Source organism: Salpingoeca rosetta (genome assembly GCF_000188695.1).
Source record: "Salpingoeca rosetta unplaced genomic scaffold supercont1.16, whole genome shotgun sequence".
Classification (NCBI taxonomy): Eukaryota; class Choanoflagellata; order Craspedida; family Salpingoecidae; genus Salpingoeca; species Salpingoeca rosetta.
In genome coordinates, this window is record NW_004754918.1 from 158,864 (window position 1) to 183,508 (window position 24,645).

At 56.6% G+C, this 24,645-nt stretch overlaps 6 protein-coding genes across 6 annotated transcripts in view; 4 read left to right on the forward strand and 2 right to left on the reverse strand.

Moving 5' to 3' along the window:
• The window catches only part of PTSG_07016 (uncharacterized protein), a gene marked incomplete at its 3' end in the record, with an annotated part of 30,205 nt that extends 24,613 nt beyond the window's left edge, over positions 1-5,592 (forward strand). Inside the window, exons 11-15 of the mRNA XM_004992371.1 lie at positions 335-414; positions 630-834; positions 1,182-3,486; positions 3,764-3,894; positions 4,144-5,592. Coding sequence (XP_004992428.1) covers positions 335-414; positions 630-834; positions 1,182-3,486; positions 3,764-3,894; positions 4,144-5,592 — 4,170 coding nt within the window. The remainder of the gene's footprint in view (positions 1-334; positions 415-629; positions 835-1,181; positions 3,487-3,763; positions 3,895-4,143) is intronic.
• Positions 5,593-6,463: 871 nt separating this feature from the next.
• On the forward strand, positions 6,464-8,251 carry PTSG_07017 (uncharacterized protein; the record flags this gene model as incomplete). The annotated part of the gene is made up of 2 exons (XM_004992372.1): positions 6,464-7,213; positions 7,343-8,251. 2 exons carry the CDS (start codon positions 6,464-6,466, stop codon positions 8,249-8,251), a joined length of 1,659 nt encoding a protein of 552 aa, XP_004992429.1.
• A 159-nt stretch (positions 8,252-8,410) lies between these two features.
• On the reverse strand, positions 8,411-9,615 carry PTSG_07018 (uncharacterized protein; the record flags this gene model as incomplete). Its single annotated transcript, XM_004992373.1, has 2 exons — positions 8,411-9,190; positions 9,544-9,615. 2 exons carry the CDS (start codon positions 9,613-9,615, stop codon positions 8,411-8,413), a joined length of 852 nt encoding a protein of 283 aa, XP_004992430.1.
• Positions 9,616-9,802: 187 nt separating this feature from the next.
• PTSG_07019 (uncharacterized protein) lies at positions 9,803-21,639 on the forward strand. The gene is made up of 20 exons (XM_004992374.1): positions 9,803-10,157; positions 10,438-10,503; positions 10,664-10,725; positions 10,986-11,156; positions 11,392-11,438; positions 11,634-11,648; positions 11,928-11,982; positions 12,163-12,228; positions 12,449-12,574; positions 12,875-12,994; positions 13,141-13,232; positions 13,419-13,544; positions 13,833-14,148; positions 14,374-14,424; positions 14,587-14,667; positions 14,803-17,177; positions 17,509-18,477; positions 18,739-18,981; positions 19,224-20,754; positions 21,106-21,639. Exons 1-20 carry the CDS (start codon positions 9,976-9,978, stop codon positions 21,363-21,365), a joined length of 6,954 nt encoding a protein of 2,317 aa, XP_004992431.1. The 5' UTR covers positions 9,803-9,975; the 3' UTR covers positions 21,366-21,639.
• On the reverse strand, positions 21,621-24,302 carry PTSG_07020 (uncharacterized protein; the record flags this gene model as incomplete). Its single annotated transcript, XM_004992375.1, has 5 exons — positions 23,427-24,302; positions 22,911-23,075; positions 22,385-22,720; positions 22,081-22,183; positions 21,621-21,639 (listed from the first exon to the last, which is right to left on the reverse strand). The coding sequence occupies exons 1-5, from the start codon at positions 24,172-24,174 to the stop codon at positions 21,621-21,623; spliced, it is 1,371 nt and encodes a 456-aa protein (XP_004992432.1). The 5' UTR covers positions 24,175-24,302.
• A 76-nt stretch (positions 24,303-24,378) lies between these two features.
• PTSG_07021 (uncharacterized protein) overlaps positions 24,379-24,645 on the forward strand; it is a gene marked incomplete at both ends in the record, with an annotated part of 2,585 nt that continues 2,318 nt past the window's right edge. The window contains one exon of the mRNA XM_004992376.1: positions 24,379-24,538. Within this exon, the coding sequence (XP_004992433.1) occupies positions 24,379-24,538 (160 nt within the window). The remainder of the gene's footprint in view (positions 24,539-24,645) is intronic.

Sequence of the window (24,645 nt, forward strand, 5' to 3'; positions counted from 1 at the left end):
GGAAGAAACTCGCTGCCTGCTCTAAATATCATCAGTACAGATGATCTGGTAGTGGCATACTATGTTGTTATGTGCGAGTACAGTTAATACCTACCACACGGACTTACATAACAATTATGAGAGGTATATAAACTATTCTAACTCCCTATAGATCTGTATCCTTTGATCCTCGCAAACTATGCGACAATTAACATAATAAAATAATAATGTAAGAATATTATAATCAACCTACCTTGATGGGGGTCCTGTTGCGTCCCCGTCGGCCAGACACATAAGGCTTCCCACATCGCGCTGCAGCGGTGTTGAGTTTCAAGTCTCACACACACACACACAGGGCATTCGGTACTGGAGCGATTTCCAGCCACCAACGGCAACGCCTGTCGCAACCCTCTCCGTTGACGTGTTCGATGGCTTGTAAGTGACGATGCGTTGCGACCTGCACCGTCGTTTTGAGTGTCAGTGATAGTTGTCTTTCTGTGATATGTGCTGCCGCCACAAGTGTCGTGAATGTTTTTGGCCGCTGCTGTGACCAAACAAAGGCTGTTGGTTGTGACACCCTCGGTAACCCAAACTCCTCCTCACAACTTGATCCCCCCCCCCGCCCGGCGTGTGTGTGGTGTGCTATTCAGGTTCACAAGCAACACCGCCACGGCTGGCGTGTACGTTGTGGACAACACGGCGCCGACGCTTGATCTGAACGGTGCTGGTGCATCTGGCGTGGACAACAACCTGATTGTCACGTTTACGGAGGGGGCTGCAGCACCTGTTTTCGTTACGCCCGCTGCCACGTACACGGACGATGAGACGGCTGGCTCCACTGCGTCCATCATACAGGTATATTGTCTCACAGGCGGGGATGGTGTTTCTGTCGTGTTGTTGGCAATTGTCGCTCCTTGTTCTGCCCAAGCGATCGTGCGGAGACCCCCCAACATACGCACACACACACACACACACACACACACACACACACACACACACACACACACACACACACACACACACACACACACACACACACACACACACACACACACACACACACACACACACACGCATGTCATTTTGCACGAGAATGACCACCTTGCTTGCACCCCTGTAACGCACAACACACAACATGCACCACCGCATGACACTCAAGCAACGCTCACTACACGTGCACACCACACCACAACACAACACAGGTGGTCATCACGAACGCACTGGACGGAGCGCTGGATGAGTTGTCGGTCGAGTCATCATTGGTGACCGTGCAACCCAGCGTGAGTGTCAACGGCAGCACGGCCACGTGGACGTGGGATGTGTCCACAGCGCCGCTGTCCGCTGCAGAGATGACTTCCGCCCTGCAGACCATGGCCTACAAGAACTCTGCCGATGAACCAGCAGCGAGCGCAACGCGTGCGCTGTCCGTTCGCGTGTACGATGGCGCCGAGTGGAGCAACGACGCCCTGGCGCGCGTGCAAGTGACCCTGGTCAACGACAACGCACCCGTGATTGCCGTACCACAGAGCGGCCAAGTGCAAGAAGGGTCTGCAGTGGGCACGGTGCTCGTGTCGTTCGGCGTGAGCGACGCGGACGCGTGCGTGTCACCGCTGGCCACCAGCTGCAGCGACAACCAGGTCGCTGTGACGCTTCAAGCCGACTCGGAATCGCAGCAGTACGTCTCCATCAACTCGGCCATGACAGCGGTCGTGTTGTCTGCGAGCGTGGACCGGGAGACGGTTGCCTCCCTATCATTCAACCTGACTGCACAGGACGGTGGGTCACCCGCGCTCTCCACCACCGTTGGTCCCATTGCCATCAGCGTGCTGGATGTCAACGACAACTTCCCCAGCGTGTTCACGGATTTCCTGAGCATCACGGTGGACGAGGATGCCGCTGTGGGCTCCGTGGTGGGCAAAGTGGAGGCGTTTGATGGTGATGCGACGGCCGCGTTCTCCACGCTGCAGTTCTCGCTCAGCCCGTCCACGCCGCTCTCCATTGATGCAGACGGTGTGCTGACCCTCAACAGCGCACTCGATTTTGAAACTGCCTCGTTTGTCAGCATCAGCGCGACTGTGTCGGACGGCCAGTTCCAAGACGCGACGTTCATCGACCTGCAGGTGCAGAACGTGAACGACAACGCACCCGAGGTGGTGCTGACCCCTGCACTCGTCTCCGAGTATGTGGAGGGTAGCGGGCCCGTGCTTGTGGACAGCGGCCTGAGCGTGGAGGATGCTGACGGCGACTTGCCCTTGGAGAGTGCGGTTGTGCGCGTGACCACGCCTGTGTCTGGTCGCCAATGCTTGGTGGATGTTGCTGCCAACGACGCATTGCTAGCCCCGCACGCCCGCCTCCTTCGCTGCCACGACGGCCTGTCCACGCCGCTGATTGGCCAGGTGCAGGATCCCAACGCGTTCCCCGTGACCGTGCCCGCGTACAGGGTGCTGCCACTGCCGCGCTCGCTGCGCTTCACGCTAACGGCGTGGCTCTGGCTCTCAGATAGCAACAGCACGCAATGTGTGCTGAATGCGCTCGACGAAACAGCGCCATCACCTTCGGACGCGCTGCTGCTGTCATTCCGCCTGTCGGTGACTGAGGCGGTGCTGCAGTTCGTTGACGCACGTGCCAGGGAGGTGCAGGTGGTGTTCCCGACCACCGTGCCGACGCGGGAATGGGTGCACGTTGCGCTTGTGCTTCGGGGCAGCACGGCCCAGCTGCGCGTGGGCTCAAGCGTGTTCGATGCCGCGTACGTGCGGGAGGACGGCGTTGTTCGCCCGCCAACCATTCGCCAGCCGCTGACAGCCACCGCTGCGAGTGCGTTTGACGTTGGCGGTGCATCGACGCAGGCCGCGTGCGCGCGCTTCCAAGGCCTCATGGTCGGGCTCACCGTGCACGACGCCAGCCTGACAACTGCGCAGCTCTCGTGCTTGATGTCGTGCGGCGAAAGCGTCAGCGTGCCCACCAGTGCCTCTGCCAGCGCAGGCCTGGCGGTGACGACGGCTGTGTCTTCAACAGGGTTTGAGGTGAACATCTCCGGGCCCGGCTCACTGTCCGCGTTCAGCGCCGTGCTTAGCGCGCTCACGTACGAGCACAAGCAACACGCCCACCAGGGCACGTCTGTGGGCTTCACGGCACGCGTGTATGACGGCGTTTGGAACGGCACGGCGGCGTGGACGGTGGCGCTGACACCGCAGCAGTCACCGCCAGTTATCGCCAGCCGCAGCCCGGATGGCCTGGTGTTTACAGAGGGCGACAATGCAGCGGGCGCACCCGTGCCCCTGAGCGACGCCATGCTGTCTGTGGTCGATGTGGACAGCACCGAGTTTACGTCGCTGTCCTTTGAGCTGCAGCAGACACCTGATGGCGTTGATGAGGGCTTGGTCGTGACACGAGGACCTCCGACAGCGCTGACGATCATGGGTGATCGTGTGGTGATGACCATCATGGGACCCGCTCCGCTCAGCACTTTCATGGCCTTCCTCCCGTCCCTCGTCTACGTCAACACAGGTGAGCGTGTGTTGTGTTGTGTTGTGTTGTGTTGTGTTGTGTTGTGTTGTGTTGTGTTGTGTTGTGTTGTGTTGTGTTGTGTTGTGTTGTGTTGTGTTGTGTTGTGTTGTGTTGTGTTGTGGTGTGTTGTGGTGTGTTGTGAGTTGGTGTGACTCCGTGGATTACACCGTGAGGCTTGCACTCACTCGGCTATTTTTCGCATCCCCCCCTGTGTCAACCCGTTGTGCTAACGCTCACGTTACGCTCATCTTTGTGTACACCGCCTTGTGCTCTTCAGCGAGCGAGCCAACACCTGGACCGCGAGGTCTGCTCGTCAATGTGACTGACAGCAGCGGCCAAACTGCAGCGCCGCTTGCACTCAACATCACCGTTGTGAACGTGAACGACAACGCGCCAGCTCTTGCGCAGGTGCGTTATTTCAGAGGAGAAGAAGGACAAGAGCAAGAAAGGAAAAGAGCTAAAGAGGAAGTCAAGTACTGGGAATGAGTGTCGGGTTGACGGTGAGGGTGAGGGGAACGATGAAAAATACATGCGTGAATGCATGCACAGGTCTTTACTTGTGCACCAGTGTTTCTGTCGCGTCTATGCTCAAGCCTTGTGATGACGAAAGTCCTGACCACGTTGTGTTTATTGATGACATGTACATGCGTGGTGCAGGTGTTAAACAGCGTGGATGTGCCAGAGAACAGTGCACCCCCATTGGTGCTGTCGGGATTGTTCACGGCCACGGACGCAGACGGCGATGCGCTCGCCTTCAGCGTTGCACCGCCACTCGACACCGTGTTCAGCGCATCCGCGACTGGGCTTGTGCTGCAGCAGCGCCTTGATTTTGAGACGGGCGCAGCCGAGCTCAACGTGACGGTGGTCGTGTCTGACGGCGCGTTCACTACGACGGCGGTGGTTGCAGTTGCTGTTCTTGACCAGGTTGAGCCACCCACGCTGGCGCTGACCAGTGGACGCACGTTCTCGCAATCGTTCTCGCTGGACGCACTTGTGCAGACGACAGCCGGCGAGGGCATCGATGCCCTGCAGCAAGTGCGGGTGGTGTTGCCCGTGGACGCGGCAAATGCAGTACCAAGCACAGCGGTGCTCACGACGCTGCCGTGCGTCGACGAACCGCGGCTGAGCGTAAAGCTGACGCGCGCGTGTGCTGCGGGGCTGTGCGACTTTGACACGGCGTCCCTGCTCACGGACGCGGTGTACCGAGGCGGGGCGACACTGGACACGGCGGTGGAGCGCGTGTCTTTCCGCGGATCCGGGCGCTATGCCATGCTTTCGTCTTCGTTTGCAGACGCGCTGGTCGCTACCTCGTCCACGTTGGACGTGGGCGGCGTGGTGACATGGGTGCAGCAGGACGCGGGCACGGCGGGGATGCTGGTGGCCAAGAGCGTGAGCGACTTCACGCACGTCTTTGCGCTGTACTCCGATGGCCCGGACAGCTCGGTGACCCTGTACTACAGCAAGGCCGGGGAGAGCGACACAACCGTGGCGCGCGTCACGGCCGTGTTTGAGCTTCCTGCGGGCGTTGTGATTGCGGATGGCCAATGGCATCTCATGCAGCTGCTGGTGGCCTTCCCGGACGTGCACCTGTTTGTCGATGGCACGCGCGTGCCGCTGTCGTACGCCCTGCACAGGCCGACCACCCAGAGCGCACTGCAGCGCGTGGAAGGCCCGCAGCTGCCGTTCCGCCTCGCGGACACACAGGGGCGCGCGTGGTACATTGGCGCCCGCGAAGACAGCCTGGCTGGCGCCGCGGAGCGACTGTCCGGCGAACTGAGTGGCACGACCTTCCTGTCTGCAACTGCGCCCGACAGCCTCAACGGCACCGCAACGCATGACCTGGTGACCTCGTGTCCGGAACGCATGCAATCCAGTGAGGTCTCAGTCGCCGGTGTGACGGTCACACGCACGGGTCCACTGGATGTGAGCGCGGCCTTTGTTGACCGCACGGCGCGGACAACCGCAAACGTCAACACAGTGTTGCAACAGCTTGTGTACTCGAGCTACGTTCCGCTCGCCGATCGCAACGTGACCGTGGACATTACATATGGACAGACATACAACGCGCACCTGCGGCAGTCCACGACATTCACCCTGATGACATAGACTGTTGTTGTTGTTGTGTGGGGGTGTGGGTGGGGGTGTAGGGGGTGATGCGGTGAGCAGTGAGGAGTGGGATCTGTACAGAATAGGAAGGTGGTGTAAGGGAGTTGGACGCGGTGGTGGGGAAAGGGAATGATGTTGTGATGACACATTGCTTTCGGATCGTGTACATTGTTACATTTGCTGTTGGCCGGTTGCTGTTGTTATCTTCTTCTTCTTCTATTCTAGCAGGGTCCCCTGTTTTTGTTGTGTGTGTGTGTGCTGTGTGTGTGTGTGTGCTGTGTGTGTGTGTGTGTGTGTGTGTGTGTGTGTGCTGTGTGTGTGTTGAGGGGTGTGGCAGGACTGTATTGAAACGCTTGCTGGAATGACTCATTGAAGCATTGACAAACAGTTGGAGGGTGACCAGGCAGGCAACACATTGAAATGCTTAGCGCCAAAACAACACAGGTGACATTGACGTGTAACGAGGAGCAGGAGGAGCAACAGAAGGAAACGCCAAAGCGTCGAGCTGCTTCCAGAAAGAAAGCACACACACTCACACAGGCACACGCACGCGCAACACCTCGTAATGTCACTTGGTAGCTTGGTGGTGTGTGTCATTTCACTGGAGCGAATGCACCAAAATAAAACAGTGTAACAGCACCTCGTAATGTCACTCGGTGGTGTGTCACACTGGAGCGAATGCACCAAAATAAAACCGTGAGTCATCATGTCGTCTGTGTGCTTTTCACTGGAACAGGGAAACGTTTTGGTTCATTTACATTTCCAACCACGAGCAGGACCTGGCGACAACATAACAACAACTGTACCCACATACATCTCTCCTTCCTTTCTCCCCTCCTTCTTCACTTCTTTTGCTGTCAGCCTCAGCGCAATGGGGGCCACGACGAGTCGGCACATCGCCGCGTACTGTGAACAGGGAGACGTGACCTCTCTTCAGGCAAACTACTGGAGGTATAAGCCTGGATCTCACAAAGACCCAGTCACGCACAATCGCGGCAATGCATTGCACTTCGTCTGCGAAGGCCGGTGTCCGGTGACTGTCACCCACTGCCTTCTGGACAGACTTCACTTCAACCAAGCAGATGGGAACGGCAACGGCGAGCTGGCTCTGGAGATTGCAGCGAAGCATGGAGCGCGGGTGCATTTGACTGCTCTGCTTGGCGAGGCACATGCTGCTGAAGAAGGGCGCAAGCAGAATCTCAAGAGCGCCATCATGAAAAGGGTTGGGCAAGGAAACGGAGACACGATCCTGATTCAACTGGCTGAAGCTGGCAAGGTCGACCTCCTGCGCGAAGTCCTCACGACAGTTTCAGCACTTCTCTCCCTCGAAGAGCTTCATGATCTCATTCACGACCCAAACGTCAACGGGGATACCGTGCTCGATATTCTGTTTGCTCGACAAACACCCTCCGCTGCCGCACAGATCCTTGGCGCACTCCCAAACGATCGTGGCTTGTACACAACAGACCCAAGCGCTTTTCAGGAGGTGTTCGAGATGCTTGAGGCTTCAGGCGATCTTGAACACTTCCCACGCTTCGTGCAGCAGAAAATCTCGGATAGCGAGCTGGATAGCCTGAGCAACACAGACCTCGACAACCTCGATCTTCCCCAAGGCTCCAAGGTGCGCGTTGTCAAAGAGATGGTCAGCAGAAGAGCTCGACAACTGATTTCTCAAGCAGTTGACAGAGGCAGTCGAACCAACGCAAACCTCAACTTGCATGACGTCATTGCTCCGCGAATCGGACTGCAGCTACTCAATGACATTCTCAGTGACATCCTGCGGCATCGACGGCAACAGCCCAACTCACGGCTCAGTTTGCAGCAGCCCCAACGCTGGCTGCTGTTACATGGCCCACATGGGACAGGCAAGACCGCCATCGCACACGCACTTGCCAACAGCGCAGGTCTGCCCTTCGCTGCGCTCAACATGGAGGGCGTTGATGGCTATCTTGGACACAGCCGCGCCCACGTGCTTGAGGCCTTGCTGACTGCGGCCTCCGATCTGGCGTGCAAACCTACAGACAACGTCACGCCTGGCTGCGCGGTCGTTGTGTTGGAGCATCTCGAAGCCATCGCAGGGCACAACAGCGCCACGGATGCCATCGTTGACTTGCTGCATGCCGATAGGTGGCCTAACCTCATATTGATCGCAACTGCCGACACTATTGGCTCTTTGAATGCCCAAGTTCGGCGGACGTTCGCCATGCCAATGTTTTGTCTTCCACCAAACAAGGACAGTCGACGAAGGCTCATCACCCTGCAATTGAGCAACCACAGGACTGGTGTGAGTGACGTCACTCTTCTTCGTCACCTCGTCAGAGAAACGCGCTTGATGACTGTGCCGGACGTCATTCAGGCTGCGACAAATGCTGCTTCGATAGCGCGGGCTCGGGTCAGCGCCGACGACGTCAGCGTGCCGGCGACACTGAACTGGGATGATGTCAGAAACGCACTCGCGCCTCTTCGCCGGTTGTCGGACGACCAGATGCGTGCATACGTCGAGGATGCATGCAGGTTCCATCCATCTGTCCATCAGTGGCTCAAGGACAGCGCAGCGTTGGAGCCACCCACTTCACGAGCCAGGGCCATGTGGGAGGAGATTAGCCAGTGGTTGTCCGAGGAAACGCTTGAGCAGTTCTTTGAAGGGTTCATGGGTTGAGGAGCGCCTCAACATCGTGCGGGCGTCTTGTCTGTGCAGAAGACTCTGCACTTGTGAATGTATCTGTCTGTAGGTGTGTGGTGTATGCGCGCTTGCATGTCTTTGCGTGTACGCGTGTATGCGTGCTCCTGTCCATCTCTCGCACTGGGGCGGTGAGCATCAAGGGGATTTGCGTGAGCTGTTGAGCTGGCTGCCTCTGCTGTTCTGTTGTTGTTGTTGTTGTTGTTGTTGTTGTTGTTGTTGTTGTTGTTGTTGTTGTTGTTGTTGTTGTTGTTGTTGTTGTTGTTGTTGTTGTTGTTGTTGTTGTTGTTGTTGTTGTTGTTGTTGTTGTTGTTGTGCCGGTCGTTGCGCTTGCTGTGTCTGTTGTGGTTGCTGCAATTGTGGCTGCTGAGGGTCGCCCTGGCACCGCGCTTTTCGCCCATCCCTCTTCTTGCCACCGTCGTCCCGTGTGGTATCCTGCATGTACCTGCTGGTGGTTGGTTGCCGTGTGTAGTAGTCAATGGCCACGTCGATGTTCTCCTCGGCATAAGGCATGTCGCCATGCCGGGCAATGCTGAGGAGCAGGCGGACAGTGGTGTGTGGGAACCGCTGCCGCTGTTCGTGGATGACGTCGAGTAATGTGTCGAGGTACGCACGCTTGGTCGGCTGTGGCTTGATGCCGATGCGAAACTCGCAGTAGATGACGTTGTCCAGTGCCAGCTGCTCGATTGCCGCTGCCAGGAGCTGGCGCAAGTGCGCGTCGTCTGTCGAGGCCACCTTTACGGCGTGGCACTGCTTCATCAGCACTTGCCACGCGCGCTCCTGCGCCTCTGGGCCATCACCGGTGACCCGCGGTGTGACAAGCAGCGCATCTTCGGCAATGTCCGGCGCAACCTCACTCAGGATATGCTGCACGGCATTCGTTGGCATCGCACCCGTCAAGTGCCGATGCAACTCCACCTGCGGGAGGGGCGAGGAGTTGGGTAGCAACAGCACAAACCCAGCATGGCGTTAATGTGTGTGTGTGTGTGTGTGTGTGTGTGTGTGTGTGTGTGTGTGTGTGTGTGTGTGTGTGTGTGTGTGTGTGTGTGTGTGTGTGTTTGTCTTTGTGTGCTTGTTGCGTGTTCGTGGGGTGTGTGTGTGTGTGTGTGTGCTTGCGTGTTCGTGGTGTGTGTGTGTGTGTGTGTGTGTGTGCGTGTGTTGACATCACACGTGTTGAAGTGCTTTCACCAACCACACCAGTCAAACACACCAACCACACCAGCACATCAACCACATCAACCACATCAACCACACCAAATCGACCTCCTCACTTTTGGCAGCGCTTGGCAGAGCTCTGTCAGGAAGGGCAGATCAGCTGCCCGGTTTGCCAGCGAATTCGTCATTGTTGCAAATACACAGGGGTTGGTTTCGTCCGTTTCAAGTGGACTTGAAGCTTGAAGACCCTCTTGCTCTTGCGTTCTTGCGTGCTTGCGTAGTTGTCATGTCTCGCATCAGCTGCGCTGAGCCTAACAGCATCGCGATAGTGCTGGCGATCGTAGGCTCTTCTGCTCATTTCTTCATTTCTTTCTTGTCTTAATGTAACACAGTTGACAACAAGCCTGCGCTACATCGGCCTCGCCCTCTCGCTTCATCGATCAGCAACCGCTGCTCCCCTCTCCCTTCTCCTCTCCTCTCCCTTTCCTCCTCCTCTCTCCCTTCTTCTCCTCTCCATTGTCCTCCTCTTCTCTGACAGAAGCCCAAGCATGGCAGGCAATACGGCTGCATGGCCGCGACGCAGCCAGCAGGTGCTTCTGCTGTCGCTTCTCATCCTTGTGCACACGACACCCGCAGTCTTGGGTTGGATCAATGGCTGGGGAGATCCCCTGAGCTTTGAATGCCCCACTGGCTCTTCAATCTCCTTCATGGGCAGCTACCACGACAACGAGTAAGGCAGGGCGTCAGCCCGTGTGATCGATCGTGCACTCTTGCACTGTGCTTGAATTGCCCCTTGTTCGCTCACGTGCGCGGTGCTTGGCTCGGGTGGCATGCAATGAACGCATGACACAACAGCAATGTCCGCCCCATTTCTTCGCACAGGGGCCTCAGCTGTTGTGCCTACAAACCATCAACATACGATCATGCTATCAACAAGCTATCAACATACCACCAACAAGAAGCCCATGCCCTGCTCACCTTCGCACTTCGATTGCCCCATCCGCTGACAGTGAAGAAGACCGTCGCTGGAAGTTCTCGTGTTCCCCCGTATCCACGGGAGATGGCACAGGCGCATCGTGAGTTGCCGCCCGCAATGCAACCGAATAGCCTTCTGGTGTTTCGTATGCCGAAGTCTCACCCCTTTACCCTGCTGCCCTGGTCATACCACCTTGAAGAATGTGATGAACACCCGTCTCATCACATGTACATTTACGTGTTCCGAACAACCCAACGCAGATGGTCAAACTGGGCCAACGACTGGAATGCCAACTTTGCCTTCTCGTGCCCCGAAAACAAGTGTATGTAGCCCTGGTGTGTGTGTGTGTGTGTGTGTGTGTGTGTGTGTGTGTGTGTGTGTGTGTGTGTGTGTGTGTGTGTGTGTGTGTGTGTGTGTGTGTGTGTGTGCGTGTGTGTGCGCGCGCTTGGATTCAACCTGGTTTTCTCCAACCAGGCCACAGGGACCTGAGCTTGCCTGCAACAGGACGCACTGACACGGTTTCGCCCCATTTCCCCTCCCCCACCCCGCACTTCATTCGTTGTACAACTGTTGTTCGCTCAGACGTCAACGGCTTGTCGAGCGAGTTCGATGATGAAACCGAGGATCGCCGCTGGAAGTTCAAGTGTGAGTCCATCTCAAACGCCAAGCTCACCGATTGCCGTGAAGAGTTCACGTTCACAAACGAATACGACGAGGAAGGCAGCTACTCCGTCGGCGAGAGGGTCATGATCGGTAAGTTCTGTCGATCATTCATTCTGCATTTCTTGCAACGGTTAGCAGTGGTCTAATTGAATGTTGCCTCATTTCTTGTTTGCTTGAACTTGGCAGGGATTGCCACACACACACATACACACACACACTCTCTCTCATCTGCTCACACACGCATACACACACACGCGCGCACACACACTCGCTCACTCGCTCACACTCACTCACACACACTCCCTCTCATGTCCTCATGTTGCAGGATGGTTCAGTCAGAACGATGATGACAGGGACGATCGCAAGTTCAAGGTGTGCATCTGCACGCGCTTGCTTCAGTGTCACGTTGACAAGCTGTGCACACACACACACACACTCTCTCTCTCTCACTCTCACTTGCACACACTTGCACACACTCACACCCATGTCCTCACGAACTCGCACACCCTGCTTCTCCTTCACTGAACTGGGCCGCCGCCGATGCTACCTGCATTTTCATTTCATCAGCCCACTACGTGCAAGGTCTGTCACTCTCCTGCCAGCGCTGAAACAATGGCGGCTGTTGACTTGCTCGTGTGCCAAACCATTGCGCTATGACTCCGGCCTGTGATGTTTCAACCTTACGTTATGGCGCTTTCCAGTGGCTTTTATCAAGAGATCAAGCGTCACCCGCATACATGCACACACTTACACACATCCACGCATACACACGCTCACATGCACACATTCACACTTGCAAACATGTACACTCACACCCAAATACACAAACACACCCACTCATAACCACTCATTCACACACAGATGGAATGCGACAAGGATTCTGGTTATCGCCTGATCAACGACCGCGAGTGCGAGCGTGAGTCCTTGAGTTGGCGCAATGCACGGCAGACAAAGGCTGTGTTTGCATCCGACGGTTCCTGCGTCTGTTGCAAAGCTGCTTGCTGTCCTAACACAACATGTCCGTTATCTCTCACATACTCCTCCACCCATCCCCCCATCATCCCCTCACCGCGGCAATTTCAATCTTTGCCGACAGTGGTGTCTTGCGATCCCCTCACTCTCGATGGCGGTTCAACCAGTGGTGACTGCGGTGGCGCATTTGGTGAGTCAATGGTCGACAACAATCTTCCCATTGATGCACGACAAGCCTTGCGCGTACACACGAGCTCAGTTGTCATGATTTTGAGCATCCAGCCTCCTTTCCTTCTTTCCGTCAAGCCAGCATGAGTCGTGTCATATTGATGAGCAACGAGACAACACAGCACAACTGCCTACCCCAACACTCAACCTCTCGCCAACACCATTGACCAACACCACCACAGGTGACGAGTGCACATACGACTCCTGCGATGAAGGGTACACCTTGTCCCTCAGTGGCACCAAGACGCGAACATGTGGCTGGCTCGGCGACGAGGCGTCCTGGTCAGGCACTGACAAATCCTGTGATGGTACGCGGGTTCTTGCTTGCTTGCTTGCTTGTGCTGTCGCGCACTGTGTTAGTGTGCGCACGTTTATCTGCAACCTAGATTCGTACCCCTCTCTCCTTGGTGCCGTTCAAGATTGCCACATCACCCATAACGAAGGCACCACCTGACTTGACGTTGACCGTACCTTTCCTCATCAAACACACACACACACACACACACCCACCCACACACACACACACACACACACACACACACACACACGTGCCCTGCCTCACTTTTGTTGCTGTTGCTGCCCGCTTCTGTTTTGCATCACAACTGTAGACATCGACGAGTGCAGCACAGGCGAACACGACTGTGTTGACGGCGCCGTATGCACCAACACACCCGGCAGCTTCACGTGTGCTTGCGTGTATGGCAGCCTGTCCGGTGGACAATGTGTTGGTGAGTCCAGCAACAAGCTGGCGAGATGACATTCGTTGTTCCGTTCGTGTTTGTTTTGACGTAGCTGCGGTGCAAGTATAATGCTCGCATCGCAGCTGCCACGCTCTCACATACTTACACGTGCGCACGCTTCCGTTGGCTTGCAGTGCCCGCACCATCTGTTGGCATGAGCGTGTCACTGGCATCCATCTCCTTTTCCGTGTCTGGATCGTGGTCAAGCGAATTCCCAAAGTACCAGGTGCGATCAATGGACACCAGCAACAGACGAGGACACTCGATGAACCTTTTCCCTTGCACGCTCACTTGCACGCTCACAGGCCTGATCGTTGCTTTCGGCCCATGTGCAAGGTGGGGTTGGAGCTGTTAGTTTTGTGCCTCAGTACTTCTCTTTCCTCACCCACACATGCATACACATCATGTACAGATCTCAATCGCTCGCTGGGCATATGACCTTTCATCCTACACCGACATCAGCGGTTACCCAAAGCAAGTGACGGGCTCACTCACTTCCCACTTGGCCTCGGGTCTTTCCGCTGGCACCCGATACAGGGTTTGTTCTTCACCACCCGCATTCTCACCCACACATGATGCTTCGTGGGCATGTGCACGCCAATTACCCAAGCACACCAGCAACATGCATTTGGTGTCATGATCACACGCAACACCTGGCAGGGCTTTGCACCTCAGTGGCGCACACCCCCATGTGAACTCATAGGACACACACACACACACACACACACACACACACACACACACACACACACACACATACACACATACACACACACTACATCTGCGATTTCCAGCTGCTGTTCTCACATGTTACTCTCTGTCACAGATTACGCTGACCCCTCTCAACGAGAACGACGAGCCAATGACCCACTTTGAGCACATTGCATACCAGTACGGGACCACCGACCCTCAGACACCCTGCGGCTGTGGTGGCTCCTCAGGTGCACCCACGGACTTCAAAGTGAAGCAGTTCAAGGGTCACATCCTGTTTGAGTGGGCAGACCAGAGTCAATGCGAGTCTGCGTTCACATTCACGCGCAACGGTGTCGGTCTCGCCGCCCGCTTCGATGTGACGGAGCAGCAGGCCTGCGGTGCCGTCCAGAAGCCCCTCTCCATCTCCGACGATCTCACCATCCAGTCGCGTGAGTACTAATATGGGTGTGTGTTGGTTTGCTTGTGCGCGTCATGTGTATGTGTGTGTGTGTGTGCATGTGGGTGCGTGTGTGTGTGTGTACGTGTGTGTGTTTGGGCGATTGCGAACGTGTGCACGCATACTATATGGGCCATTGTTTGTGTTGCGGGAACGAAACCACGAACTCACACACCATCCCATTACCTATCGTTGCCGACCCTTCTTTCCTTGACAGCGGGCGGTTATGCCGAGGTCGACTCCTCCATCAACTACAAGCTGCCAGACGGTGAGTGGAATGCACACACACACACACACACACTCTCTCTTTCTCTCTCTCTCTCTCTCTCTCTCTCTCTCTCTCTCGCGAGACGCTCGCCCTCCGACACTTCACCCACCATCAGGTCTAATCGCTGCTCCATGCATGACTGTCTGCTTCCGTCTCATGCAGGGTCGTTTTATCTCCGCCTGAGCACTGCCGTTGAGGAAGGCGAGATGCGCCTCAAGTACCCGCGTGAGCTCCAGCGCGATGGTGGGTTGAATACACAACTGCAATGATTTGTCCTTGCCACTTTTTCACACACACACACACACACACACACACACACACAAGCATGTATTCACTCCGCCACATCTCAACAAACGCATGCTCTTTTTTGATTTGCAGGAGGCCACTTTGCGTCCACAAGCACGACCACGACGGCTGCGCCGCAGGGTGTGCCTGACGACGAGAACCGCTACTACCCCGGCACATCCTCGCCCGTCGCATCCGTGACGGAGTGCAAGGACCTGTGCGACATTCGCTCCTCCTGGTGCATCGCCTTTGTTGTGCAGACGAAAGCCGATGACACGCTTGTGTGCCACCAGCTGCGTGTTGTGGAGACGGCTGCCCTCAAAAGCGGCGAGAAGAAGGCCGTGTCGTACGAGCGCGTCACCGTGTCTGGCACGGGCGTGTCTGGCTCCTACATCTTTGACGGCACGCAGGATGACTGCGAGCAGGCGTGTACCGATTCCGGGTCATGTGTCCTGACCATAGTGGACTCGGGCGTGTGTGGCATCATCAACAGCGCCGCGACAACAGGAACACCAGCCAGCTCCATTCACGCCAGCCTGGACCCTGACTTCAGTCGCCGCATCCCAGGCCCAGAGCCAGGCAGGACGCAGACGTACTGCATTGCCGCGACCAACCCCACCTGGTACACGGAGGGCGGGTACAGTTCGGGCCAGACGTGCACATCGTACACGATCCAGTGGGAGAGCCAGCTTGAGGGCCAGATTACCATCGACTCCAAGGAGATCCACCTCCCTGTTGAGCACGTGGAGATTGAGTATGAGATTGGGCCCATCCGTGGCCGCCGCGTCACCAACGAGGACGGCAAGTTCTTCATCCACATCCTCACAGACCAGCTGCAAGGCAACCGCCACCGCATCACGCTCCGCTTCTCCAAGACCACGGGCAACATCAAGCACACCTTCACCTGCGGTGGCATCGCATGCACAGAGACCACGCTCATCATGGAACACCTTCGCTTCGACCATCAGGTCAACGTCAAAGACACCACGTCCCTCCCCTTCAGTGGCATCGTCTCCATTGGCGGCACGGAGCACGAGGGCCTTCCTGACGGCTGCCCGCTCAAGGACGTTGAGGTGTGTCTGTACGACCGCCACCAGGCCAACACCCTCATCAACTGCGATGTGACAGACTCCAAGGGCCGCTACCTCGTGCGCGCTGTTCTCGGCACATCTGTCACCGTCAGCCTTGCGTACGGCAACTCGTCGCACACCTTTGAGCGCGTCACCTACGACCAGGACGCAGCCAACGCCCCTTCGGGCATCCTGCAGACCATCAATGCTCTGAATTCGCTCGAGCGCACACCATACTACGACGTGACGGACGGCAAGTTCTGGGAGAACATCAACTTCAAGGACACAATGTCTGACAGGGCGACAGTCGACATTGCTGGCGGGCTGTGTAACCTAAACCTCGGCGACGCGGTGATCGAGTTCCGGTACGACATGTGCCCAACATGGGTGAAATCACGCACCATCTCTGACCGGCTGTCCAAGTGGACGCTGCCAGCGCAAATCATCACGGTGCGCTTCAAGGAGATTACGCGCAACTACGAGGTTCGTGGCGAGATTACGCGCTACTTCTCGGCCAAGCTGGGCAACTCGCGATCGCTGTACTTGGACCTGCGCAACCCGCAGGAGGACGACGAGGACAAGAAGACGGTGCGATTCGAGTACCACCCGCCACCGCAGCTGAGCGTTGAGTTTGACAAGGAGGAGAAGCACAACTGTAACAGCACAGAGGGCGATCGCCCGCTGCACGTCATCAAGCAGAACGTGGAGCTGAAGGCGACTGTGAAGGTCATTGAGGACTACGGCGAAGGCGTGGGCACGTGCGATGCGGTGCCGGGCCAGATTGAGGTTGAGAACCAGTTGGGCGAGTCGCCAGCCACCGTTGATGCACTCAATGCCACCACCTCTCTCACGGACAAGCAGTTGAACAAGTTGAAGCTGTGCTATGACACGTGCCTCATGGACGTGAAGATGGACGAGGAGCTGCAGGACGGCGAGACCGTATACTCGAACACGCGCATTGAGCTGAACATCATGACGGGTGAGCCAGAGACCAACCCACAGGCCGTCAACCCAGAGAACCCGTACTCCAAGCTCTTCCGCGTCACCATGCACAACCTTCCACAGGATCCCGTCAGCGTGTACGAGAAGGTGGTGGTGGTTGGCGACAAGGTCATCTCAAAGTACTTCAGCGTGCCCTTCCCGCGCTACCAGCCGCTCACAGTCATTCAGGACCCGCCCGGTGGCCTGTCCACCGTCACCTACTCCAAGGCGTACACCAACTTCCTTGTGGATTCCCACACCCACGAGGAGTACCATGGATTCTACTTCACGACGGGGCTTGCTCCCGTCAAGGTGGAGACGGGCGTGGAGCAGTGCGTTGGCCTCGGCGCTGCCGTGTGCACCAAGGTGGCAGACACGGAATCCACCCCGTTCAAGCTGACGGTCGACCAAACTCACGTCAGTGGATGTTTGTGTGTGTGTGTGTGTGTGTGGGTGTGGGTGTGTGTGGGTGTGGGTGTGGGTGCGTGCGTGTGTGTGTGTGTGGGTGTGTGTGTGGGTGTGTGTGTGTGGGTGTGTGCGTGCGTGCGTGTGTGTGTGTGTGTGTGTGTGTTTGCGTGTGTTTGCGTGATTACGCGCATGTGTTTCGAGTTGACGAGACTGAAGCATCGTGAGCTTGCCTTGCTTACCACACACACACACACACACACACACACTCACTCACTCACTCACAAACGCTCTCGCCGTGCGACCCCACTCTCTGTCCTGTCCAATTCTTTTACTCCATCAGACCTTTGGCAACATGGATCCGGACGACAACTACGGCACAGAGCGCGTGTGGTCGTTTGAGATTGAGCTGACGACCTCTGACGATGTAATGTTGGCTGGGGAGCGTTCCGACATGTTCCTCGTGCCCGCCCTCAACGTGGTGTGGATGGAGACGGAGGAGGTCTCGTTCGACGTGGAGCAGTGCCGGGCATCAAAGGAAACCAAGGTCAAGTGGAGCCTCGAGGGTCAGGACAACAGCGAACTAATCACCTGGATCTCTGCGTTTGAGATTGAGAACAAGGAGCTGCCAGACCTTCGCAAGCTGCTCGCTCTCGCCGAAGAGCCGCCAGGTGATGATGACGACGAGACGGAGGAGGACAGGGCGGAGAAAGTTGCGGAGTTGAAGCGGGCAATCAAGGCGTGGGAGGACAACCTGGACCGCAACAAGGAGGTGCGCGACAAGGCAGCAGCAGGCACGCTTGACCCCGTGCAGGACCTGTGGAGCAAGACCTCAGCGGAACACGACTGCGCGCCGCCGCTGTCCATGATCGAGAACCCGAAGAAAGCGTCGAAGCTGCTGAGCGAAGCGTCCAAGGTGAACCGGTGCGACGGCTTTGGTGCTGCCCACATCAAGGATGACGCAGGCAAGGGCATCTCGCTCGCCCCGCACGATCTGATTGACGGCGCCACAGACCTGGACGACAAAGAGGCGTCAGACCAGGACAAGCAGGACTTGCGCAGCATCAAGACGATCAAGTTCTCTGGCGGCGGGTCCACGTACACGTTTGGTTTTGACCTTGAGCAGACCAAGTCGGCCGTTGGCGGCAGCTCCCGCACGCACGAGGTGACAGCCGGTGTCGATGTTGAGTTTGGATTCAAGGTCTTTGGCGTGGGCATGAGCTTTGAGCTGTCCACGGGCTACAACTACGAAGGAACGACAGCCGAGGAGCATGAGGCCGGCGTCACCACGGGGACACACATCGAATTCACTGTGAGTGTCATGTGTGTGGTTTGTGTGTGTGAATGTGAATGTAAATGTGAACGCGCGGGAGTTTTGTTTGGGGTGGTGGTGCTTCCTTGCGTTGATGGAGTTTGTGGGCGTTGGGGCTGGGTCTTGTTTGCCTTGATAAAGGTTTGTTGGTGTGATGTACTTGTTTGTTTCGCTCACGTGCAAGGCGTTGTTCACGTGCAAGCGTTTGCTTATTCCGCCACCATCACCACCACCTCCACAATCGTCATCGTCACTTTGCAGCTTGGCGATCCCGATCCACTGGATGTCTTTGATGTGCAAGTGTTCCTGCACCCCGACTACGGCACGCTCGTCTTCCACACCACCTCTGGCCAGTCGTCGTGCCCGCACGAGCCCAACACGGTACAGCTGGAGCAGCCTGGCATCAGCGTTCTAACACGACCAGAGGCGCCGGTGCTGCCCGGCGAACCTGCTGTATTCGAGGTTCTGCTCAAGAACGACGGACCCATGACTTCCGACTTTAACGTGAGTGTGCGATTGTGGTTGTAGTTGTGGTTGCGTTTGCGATTGTGTGTGTATGTTTGTGTTTGAGCTTGCATTGTATGCATTCATTGTGGCGGCATTCCTTGTTCTGGTATGGTCAGCAACAGTTGGGCAGACACGTGTCCTGCACGTTCCCACATACTTACACTTTGTTCTCACAATCATCTCATCTCCCCTCCTCCACTCCTCCCAACTCTGTTCCTGTTCCCTCTCAACACGCGCAGCTGTTCTATCTGTCGTGGCTGAACCAAGATGGGCTTGAAGTTGTAGCCAACGGACAGGCGCTGGAGACGCCACTCATCTTTGAGGGCTTCCCCGGCAGCTCGGCAAAGTACCTCACCATCACCGTGAACCAAGGCCCAAGCAAGTTCAAGTACGACCCAGTCGCCATTGGCTGGCGGTCGCTGTGCGAGGCCGACAGGCATCCCGACAACGGCTACGTCACGGACGAGGTGACGAGCGTGGAATACGTGTACTTGGAGGCTGAGTTCCTGCAGCCGTGCAGCCCCGTGAAGCTTGTTGGCGAGATTGGCGAGTCTGGCGCGTTCACCCTCAACCAGGAGACGATGGAACAGGACTACAAGCCTGGCCAGATCCGCGTTGTCGCCTTCAACCCGGATCACGCCGAGCGCACGTGGCTGGAGGACGATCGCCTGGAGAAGGTCGTCATCGAGTTCAAGCCAGTCAACTCGTACATCTGGCTGCTGGCCCGCGACGAGAACGGCGACGCGCTGGACATTCGCGAGCGCGAGAACGAGTATGGCTACATCACGTCGTGGTGGGACGCGTCGACGCTGCTTGAGGGCGACTACCACCTCCGCATCCGCGCGCAGTGCCAGGCGTCCATCAACGAGGTGCCCGATGGCATTGACGAAAAGCTGTCGTTGGTGGCAGCTGGTGTCGTTGATCGCGACCCGCCGGTCGTTTTTGGATTCCCTGAGCCCGCGGATGGCGAGTTCTTCCCTGGCGACGAGATCTCGTTCCAGTTCAACGAGGACGTGGAGTGCCGGCAGCCGTTCATCTTCCAGGTGTCGCTGACGGTGGAGGACTACGACCGCGACTTCAACAACAACAACATGGTGATTGTGTGCGAGGGCCGCAAGATCTCCATGTCCCTTCGCCGCGGGTTCCGCTATGACGAGGTCAACGGCCTCACCGCCACTGTCATCATCGAGAACGTCAAGGACCTCAACGACAACCGAATGGAATTCCCACCCGAGCACACGTTCAAGTTCGCTGAGCTGACGCTTGAGGACGCGAGCGCATCTGTGAGCGGGTTGGAGCTTGACATTCCATTCCAAGCTGTGTATCTGGACACGGCGTCCGTCATCTACACCAACTTCACCCGCGACCTTGCGCGCGAGATTGCGGCGTTGGTGGATGTGCCAGCCTACCGTGTGGAGATTGTGCTGGTTGAGCCAGTCGATGAGAACGACTACACATTGGGCACGAGCGTGACGCTGAAGTTTGCGCCGGCGTCAACACAGGCCCCGGAGACGCAGGCGCTTCAGCGGCGGCGGCGCGCTGTGGGCGACGAGATACAGCTGTCTGCCACGGAGCTCGCCAACGTCTTGCAGCAGCGCATTGCCAACACGACGCTCACGTCCAACTTCACGGTGCTTGCCAGCGCAAACGCAGACATCAGCCTTGGTGTTGAGGTGGAGCCGTCAGAGGAAGACACCATTCAGTACCAGCAGTCGGCGAGCACATCAACGTCGACAAGCACCTCCTCCGTCTGGGCTGACGTCAACTTGGGTGAGCGCATTTGCTCTTGGCGTTGTTAGCTTGTTGGTGCTGAAATGTGTTTGTTCGTTTGTGGTTTGTTACTGTGATTGAGTGCTTGTGCGTGCTTGTGCGTGGTTGCTTGTGTGTTTGTGTGTTTGTGCATGCTTGTTTGTGCATGCGTGTTTGTGTGTATGTGAGATTGCACGTGTGCATGCGCTGTGAACACAGCATGTTGTGTTGTACGCTTGTGTCTGCACGCTTGTGTCCGCTTGATGGCGAGGGTGCGTGAGTGATGGGTGCACGTCGCCATTTTCTCCACCCCTCCGCCTTATTTCGTTGTCTCACCATGTACATCGTTGTTTCTTGACCTGGTGCATGCAGGCACTGTGGTCATCCTGGTGGCCCTGGTCATGCAGGCTGCCGTGTTGTTGTTTGCCATGTCGCGCATGCAGCGTAACTGGCTTCAAGAAGTCATGTGGCAGAATGGCGGCAAAGGCAGCACTGAGCAATCCAGTTTGCAGGACAGCAAGCGCCCCATCTCTACGCCGCAGTCCCGGCCCGTCACCTCGTTTGCGCGCATTTTCTCCTCCAAAAAGTCGGCTGTCGTTGTTCCGTTCGATGTCGACGAGTCTAACGCCTAACTAACGAGCGTTTGTGTTGATGCTTTCGCGGTTGATTGTGTTTTATCATCGAACAAAAGCGTGTGTGTGAGTGTGCTTTTGTGTGCGCGTGTATGTCCATGCTTTCCGCGGTTGCTTGTGTCTTATCACCGGACAAAAGCGTTGATATGTGTGTGTGGTGTGTTGTGTCATTGCTGTGCCGGTGTTCGGCGACTCAAGACCCTGTTGTTGCGTCCGCATGAAGCTGCTGGGAAGTGTGTATTTGTGGCCACTGTTTTACTTGCAATAAACCAGACTACAATTGCAGTCCAATCATGGCACACCATGCATAGCAGCAACACCACACACATCCCCAACACCTTGCAACATCGCGTCACAGTTGCAAGTCACCTCGCTCAGCATGTTGCGGCACAGCCAATCGCAATCAGCAAGGAAGGCTGTGGCGTGTGCAGTTATGGCAACCAACCCACCACCACCACCATCATCATCATCACCATCAAGGCAGCTTCGCAACTTCATGTCAAACACCAGTTTTGAAGCGAAGGGCTTGGTGTGCGTGGTGCTCGGAGTGTTCGATGTGGTGGTACTGCTGTCGTTGCTGCTGCTGGCGGTGATGTCGGGTGGTGGTGTCTGTTGGTGTGCACGCGGCTGTGAATCTGCATGTGGAACTGAACTTGGATCTGCACGTGCGCGCGCGTGTGCGTGCGACTCTGGAAGCGGAAGCCATCCCTCGCACAAGGCACGCAGTGCGGATTGGATGGTTGTCAGCTCCATGTGCACGAACGATGGCATGTGCACGTCATGCAGTGCCGGATGGAACGACAGCACCTGCGATGCCACTGCAGGGTCATGGATTAACTCTGACATGCGTGGCCACACGAGGCGTAGCCGTGACTGCTGGTGGTGCAGTTGTTTGCCCTGTTGTTGTTGTTGTTGTTGTTGTTGTTGTTGTTGTTGTTGTTGTTGTTGTTGTTGTTGTTGTTGTTGTTGTTGTTGTTGTCGCCCTGGGGTTTGCAAAGTGGACGAGTGAGCAGCCGTACCACTTCTGCCATTGTCGTTGCTGTTGTTGCTGTCGCTGATGTTGCTGTCGCTGATGTTGCTGTCGCTGATGTTGCTGTCGCTGCTGTCACAGTTGACATCATCATCATCATCATCATCATCATCATCATCATCATCGTCATCATCATCGTCATCATCATTACGCTGTGTGCGCTCCTGCCACGCCATCAGGCGGTCAACGGCAACAGCGGCAGCCAATGTCAGCATCAGATACACGTCCAGCATATCCAGGGAGCAGTTGGCACGCAGCAAACCCTGGCACAGCGCTGGGTACTCTTGCAGGTGGGCAAGGTCTGCTAGCTCCTTCTTCGCTTCCTCTGCAGATTGTGCGTGCGGGTGTGTGCGAGCGATGATGTGTGATGGTGAGTGCACCGTCGTGGAGGGACCAGAGCTGGTCTGATGCGGTCTGATGTTGCAATACAACATGGTGTGATGCGATGTGACGTGCTTTGTATCATGCAAGAGCTGCAGCAGTGACGGCAATATGACGAAGATAGCGCCGCTCACCAAAGTCTTGTTTGATAAGGTGTATGACGGCGTGGATGTTGTACGCGTTGAGCCAGTTGTGGTTGAGGGAGAGCGTGTTGGTGAGGTTGTGCACCTGGTGATACCATCCACTGGGCACAAACACAACATCCCCACTGCCTTGCTCGAGGTCTACAAAGTCCACATCTAATGGTGACGACGAAATGTTGCGAGTATGCGTGTGTGTGCGTGTATGTGTGTGTGTATGTGTGTGTGTGTGTGAGTTTGGTGAGGCAGTGAGTAGGATGACGAAAGACGTCTGACACACTGTGTGTATGTGCGCCTTGGGGTGGGCGTCGGTGCTGTCACACGGCACATGTCCAATCAGGTGTTGCCAACAGCCATCAGGCAAGAAGCACACATACATACGCACATTACACACACACACACACACACATCACGTATACACCCACCCACACACACACACATCACGTATACACCCACCCACACACACACACACACACACACACACACGTGTCCAGGGCAAGCTAGCGGTACCAGAGTGGTCGAGGCTGCGTGCGTCAGGGGTTCCAGCTGTGTCCATCCAGGCAAGCAGCTTTGGCGTTTCAGAGGGAGGGTAGAAGCGCCAGAGCTTGCGGCCAGCCACGTTGAGGGACCAGCTGTATGAGCCAAGGACGTCGCAGTGCAAGGGCGTCCATGATCCTGCAGGCCCGAGATATGCAAAGCGGTAGTCGTCGTCGCTACTGCGGCGCCGCACGGCACAGTACGCGTTGAGCCAGTCGTAGAGGAGGTACGACGGCGGCTTGTAGAAGGTGGTGTGGCAAGGCAACAATGCTGATGGCGGCGACGATTGCGAAAGCTCGTTGTTGAGCTGAAAGTGCCAGTCTTTCAAGTATGGCCTCGGCGGCGATGGCGCCTTCCACGCCTCTGCCGCTGTCAAGTGCACGTGCTGTAATGGCCGCAGCACAGTGTTGCAGAATGACTTCACGCTGATCTCACGGTAGCCCATGAAATGCCGGGGCTGTTGCTGCGTGCTCGTTTCACTGCCGTGCGCAGCAGGTGCATCACCGCTGCTGTCACCGCTGCTGTTGAGGACGGGAGCCGTGCAGTTGCCGCTTGTGGCACACACGCCGTCCAGATCAACGAGCCCTTCCAGGGTTCGCCACGTTTGCAGTGCCGGCCACGTGTTCAACTCAGGCATCTCAATGCGCACGGGCCGGTTGCGCATCAAGTACCGGTGAACAAACCCATCAAAGTCCAGCGACGTCGACACCTCCGCGTCCATCCTCACGACGATGTGAGACGCGTGATGCGAGGCAGCAGGCGAGGTAACAGGCGAGAGGCAACAGGTGAGGGTTGGAGGATGCAGTGAGAGGGCGAGCGAGCAACGTCCGCTCGCGAGTGCTGTATGCGACACCAATAAATTGATTGAACGCCGCGGCGCAATTTCCGTTGTGGTTGCTTGCTCGTCAGGGAACAAGAACTTGGAATGGCGAAGCTGATGGGTGGTGGTGTTGGAGCGGCTACCGTCGTGTGGTGCTGCCTCCTTGTTGGGGCGTTGGTGCTGGGGCTCCGTGGCGTGGTGGTGCAGGCGGAGCGCATCAGCCCAGAGGATGTTGTCTACTTGGACGTAGAATCAGGAAGGGTGAGTACGCTTTGTGTGTGTGTGTGTGTGTGTGTGTGTGTGTGTGTGTGTGTGTGTGTGTGTGTGTGTGTGTGTGTGTGTGTGTGTGTGTGTGTGTGTGTGTGTGTGTGT